General features: G+C 38.7%; 1 protein-coding gene across 1 annotated transcript; it reads left to right on the forward strand.

Moving 5' to 3' along the window:
- The first annotated feature begins 176 nt into the window (after positions 1-176).
- On the forward strand, positions 177-4,197 carry LOC104267591 (cytochrome c-type heme lyase). The gene is made up of 6 exons (XM_009871949.1): positions 177-291; positions 1,020-1,168; positions 1,713-1,861; positions 2,702-2,821; positions 3,629-3,715; positions 3,962-4,197. Exons 1-6 carry the CDS (start codon positions 177-179, stop codon positions 4,158-4,160), a joined length of 819 nt encoding a protein of 272 aa, XP_009870251.1. The 3' UTR covers positions 4,161-4,197.
- The last annotated feature ends 359 nt before the right edge of the window (positions 4,198-4,556 follow it).

Below are 4,556 nucleotides of genomic sequence, written 5' to 3' on the forward strand. Positions count from 1 at the left end.
AAGCCGGATGTTTATTTTTTCGGCCCGTTCTTTATTTGTATTTATTTTTTAACTCGTGGTTCAGCAACATAGCCGAACTTGCATTCACCTTAATAAGTAACCAGCTGTATTACGAGTATTTATTTGGCTTTTTTCCTTTAGAAGCTCGCTCTAAGAAGACGTGGTGTGCAGGAGCCATGGGTTTGTCTGCGTCCTCCCCAGCTGCGGCAGGTCAGTCGCTGAGTGCATCCGAGCAACATCAGCCGGCGTCGCCACCTTCAGAATGTTCTATGCATCAGGAAAAAATGAGCGGTAATGATTCTTGAAACTTAAATGGAATAAACTCCTTACATGGAAGACGGATGAAAGATATTTTTTTGGGAAAAAAAATATTCTAAATAAAAAATTCAGTTTTTCCTTTAGCAAAAGGAGCTCTCAGGTAACTTTTCATGAAAAGGAGTTAGTGGTTCACCAGAACAGCACGCAAGCTGCCTTGTCAATAGAGACAGTAAGTGCTTGCGGTAGAACCTGCAGGTCACTCCCGGTCATCACATTTTAGAGGGGTCTTGGAGATCTGTTCCCACCGAGTGGTAACACACACAGAGGGTCACGGACGTGCAGGTGCCCTTACACAGATGGTAACTGGGAGCGGGTGGTTGTTGCTAGACAACGTGCATCTGGCAAAGGGCAACAGAGGGGTGGAATAAGATAAAATGTCTGGAGAAGGAAGGCATTGGCTCTTCTGCTGACATGGTCAACACATGTTGGATTAACATTGCTGTGAAAACCTTTGAGTACAAACAGCTCAGTGTAGGGGCCAGCATGGGGTGAGGATTGAGGATTCAAGGACAACATAAGAAACTTAGGTATTCACATAGTGCTGGAAAAAAAAGAGGTAAAACTGGTGCAAAGCTCAAAAGAAAAAGTGAAATACCGGCTTGTTTTTACATGGGCATTCAATGAACAGGTTTCCATTTCCTGTCGTGTCTTAGTGTCTTCATTTTGTAGGAAAATACAGACTGTTGTTTCCTATATTTCAGGTTGTCCAATGCACATGAAGACTCCTGATCATGGAACTGAGAACACAGACGATGTTCCTGCACATCAAGAAAGGGCTTATGAATTTGTAGAATGTCCAGTGAAGTCTGGTTCATCTCAAATGAAAGATGACATAGATCCTAGCAATATGGTAACTTTTGCCATCTCTTGTTTTTTCTGAAATACTATCCCCAGAGTGTAAGCAATGATACTGTATAAGGTGGAAACTCTGGCACCTAATGTTATTTTTTAATTTTTAACACTGCTTTTTCTCGGTTTGTGTGCAAATATTTGTATAAAACCAAGTTACATTTTAACATTCTCTCCTGCATCTTTTAGATAAAAGGTCATAAATGTATTTTGCTGTATATTTCTTTTTGTTAGTTACATGCATAGTTTTTATGTTGTGTTAGTGTTTTTGGTTCTGTGTAATAGCAGCACGAGTAAGCTCTGATTCAGATCTTCTCAAGATTTCCTCAGATTTACAAAAAGTAATGCTCTTTCAAAAGTTGAAGTTTAGACAAAAGGGATCCTTCAGTCTTCAGAATTCTGCTGCAAAAGAGAACTATAGTTTTGGTGGACTTAAATGAAGGCTGAACTTCATAATCTTGGCAGCAGCGAATTGATTATGCTTTGATTTTTCTCAAATGCTCTAAAATTTCGTACTATAGTTGTTGATTCTCCTTGTTTTCTAGATGCCTCCTCCCAATCAGCAGCCGTCCCCTGGCCAGCCATTTCCATTGTCAACTGTTAGAGAAGAATCTTCAATTCCTAGAGCACACTCTGACAAGAAATGGGTCTATCCTTCAGAGCAAATGTTCTGGAACGCTATGCTAAGAAAAGGGTAAGTACACTATGAACTATCAGATGAAGTTTGTGAGCCTGAAATTCATGAGCTAATATCATTAGTTATTACTCATCTTAAGAGTTCGTGCGCCGTAAGCAGTAAATAGTTAACTCGCTCTTTTAAAAGTTACTAGTTTTATGAATAGTTTTGTTTTAAAGAGTGAGGCAGTCTCAAAGGCCGTGTCTCCTTGAGATCAGCAAGGTGGTAGGAAACGTCAGGCAACTGCCACTAGACAAGAAATTTTTCTTAAAAGTCAGTGCATAGACATAGACAAACATGGCATGATTGTCAGCTTTCAAATGCAGTCAACTTCATGCCCATCCTCTAAAGTGACAGTATAAGTTTCCATGTGTTCATGGAATTCACAGTATAAGTTTCCATGTGTTCAGTGTTACTCTGGTTGAAGAGGAAGCACTCGTGTAGTCATAGTGCGGGGTCAGAGAGATGAAAGGGATTTCGAAGGTGTGTGCAAAACGTATTAACTACAGGACTTCTGTGCATTAGGAATGCCAGTGGGATTTTTCCTAAGCATTGTTACGAATACTGTGGATGGCTGATATTTGCACACTCTGATAACTTTCTGATCCAGTTAAGGTGTTGATTTAACTAACTAGAATTTGTGGGTCTCTGTGATGATAGCTTTGATAATCGTACTTTTACACAGAAAATGAAGTGCTTCTCAGGATGCATAAGCAGATGAACCAGAAGCTTCCTTACTTGCTTTGTGTCTTTGCATAAAATCTTGTCTCGATTCACAAGCCCATCAGATGAACTGAGGAAGGTGGAGCAGTTATGCTGTAATGCTTGCAAACTGTTTTCAAATTCTTATTTTTTTAGGTGGAGGTGGAAAGACGATGACATAACAGGGGAAGATATGACCAACATTATTAAGATTCACAACCAAAATAATGAACAAGCTTGGAAGGAGATTTTGAAGTGGGAAGCGCTTCATGCTGTGTATGTGTATATGAAATGAAAACCAAATACTTCGACTTAGCTCTTGCTTTTGTAATTCTTTGAAAGTTGAGTGTCTCTGTTTTTCACAGAAATATTCTGATGTTGATATTTCTGAAAGTTATGGTCTTGTAAGAACCTGCTTTTTGATTAATAGGAAGGAATATTAGCCAGAAGAGCTGAACAAGAACTGAATAATTATTATGTTGATAAAACTAATGAGCATTTTGGTAGTGTGTGTATATAATGCGGACCTGGAGAAATTAACTTCTTAGTGTATCTCTTTGGGAATTACTTAATTGAAATCTTGATGTTACAAACAAAATGAGATCTAAACTTAGACTGTCACTTTTTAAGTCAATGTAGACTCTGTTCCTAGAAGGGACAGAGTAGTTAAGCATTCTTTATGTAGAAACTGTTCTCTGAAACTCCCATTATATTTGTTACACAGTAGTTCAGATTACAGTTTTCTGTTCTTCAGTCTATTAAATCTGTGGATTAGATTTGTAGAGAACTGCTCTATTGGTAAGTTGGAACAACAGTATGGAGCATATCAAAGGTACTTTATCATACCAGCAGTAAGTGCAGTCAGAAGATGGGAGACTTTTCAAATGTTTTGTTTGTTTTGTTTTGTTTTTTTTTTTTTAAAAAGAGGCTGGTTTAGATCACTTGTAATCAATTTTTTAATATTGCTTTTTTTTCCTATTATTTTTTTCTACTACTAAAACAAATTAGCATAGTGGTTTAAACATTCAAACCAAGACTGTTTTAAACAGTAAAAGCTATTTTCTTTTTTGTTTGTGTGCACAGGGAATGTCCGTGTGGACCATCGCTGATGCGGTTTGGAGGCAAAGCAAAGGAATATTCACCAAGAGCCAGAATACGTTCATGGATGGGGTACGTGGGCAGGAAAGAAGGTTGTCCAGTGAGGTGGGAGGGTAGGCAGACGTGTCTGGAAACATGGCGTAGAATTAATTTTAAGATGTTTCAGAACTGGAATTGCAAGTTATAATTACTAGAAGATAGAATTACTAGTGGGGATCTTAAGCCAGTATCCAGGTAAATAAATTGGACTTCCACTCCTTCTCCCAGGTTCATAATATCCATTAAAATATCTACATGGTTTATTATCTATCTTTCCAGATATGAACTTCCCTTTGACAGACATGACTGGATTGTTGACCGATGTGGAAAAGAAGGGCGGGATGTTATCGATTACTATGATGGTGGAGCAGTAGATAAGAACTACCAGTTCACTATCCTGGACGTTCGCCCCGCGTTTGACTCTCTCTCGGCTGTGTGGGACAGAATGAAGGTAGCTTGGTGGCGGTGGACCTCGTAACAACTCCTGTGGTGTGCAGGCAAAAAGCAGACCACTTGCCTAAGGACTTGAAATAGAAGTTTGCTGCAACTGTCATTATTTTCATCATCACCACTGTTAATTGTGGGTGGGAAGGGAGGATGGGGATGGTTGAGTACACCTATGCTTTATGGTGTTTTGAATGAAGTAATAAAGTTACAGTAGCAAAACGATATTCTTAAGAGCTGGAAAATACCTTCTTACTTTGTCACAGATTCTGCGTAAGCTTACCGCCTTTCCATTTCATGACTCCAGTGCTGCACCAAATACATGAGGTTTCTTATTCTGATTGGAGTTTTCAGTATTCTGATTAGAGTTTTGAGTGAAAACTGGAAATTTCATAAATTATTTCACATAGTTACAGTATTTGAATACTTA

The sequence above is a fragment of the Apaloderma vittatum genome, unplaced genomic scaffold (assembly GCF_000703405.1).
Source record: "Apaloderma vittatum isolate BGI_N311 unplaced genomic scaffold, ASM70340v1 scaffold41246, whole genome shotgun sequence".
In the NCBI taxonomy this organism is placed as follows: Eukaryota; Metazoa; Chordata; class Aves; order Trogoniformes; family Trogonidae; genus Apaloderma; species Apaloderma vittatum.

What these genes read in the sequence shown, in the direction of transcription:
- LOC104267591 (XM_009871949.1), top strand. Translation starts at nt 177, where the DNA reads ATGGGTTTGTCTGCGTCCTCCCCAGCTGCGGCAGGTCAGTCGCTGAGT. An exon ending in ACATAGATCCTAGCAATATG is followed by an intron (nt 1,169 to 1,712) that starts GTAACTTTTGCC and finishes CTTGTTTTCTAG; the next exon opens with ATGCCTCCTCCCAATCAGCA. An exon ending in AACGCTATGCTAAGAAAAGG is followed by an intron (nt 1,862 to 2,701) that starts GTAAGTACACTA and finishes TTATTTTTTTAG; the next exon opens with GTGGAGGTGGAAAGACGATG.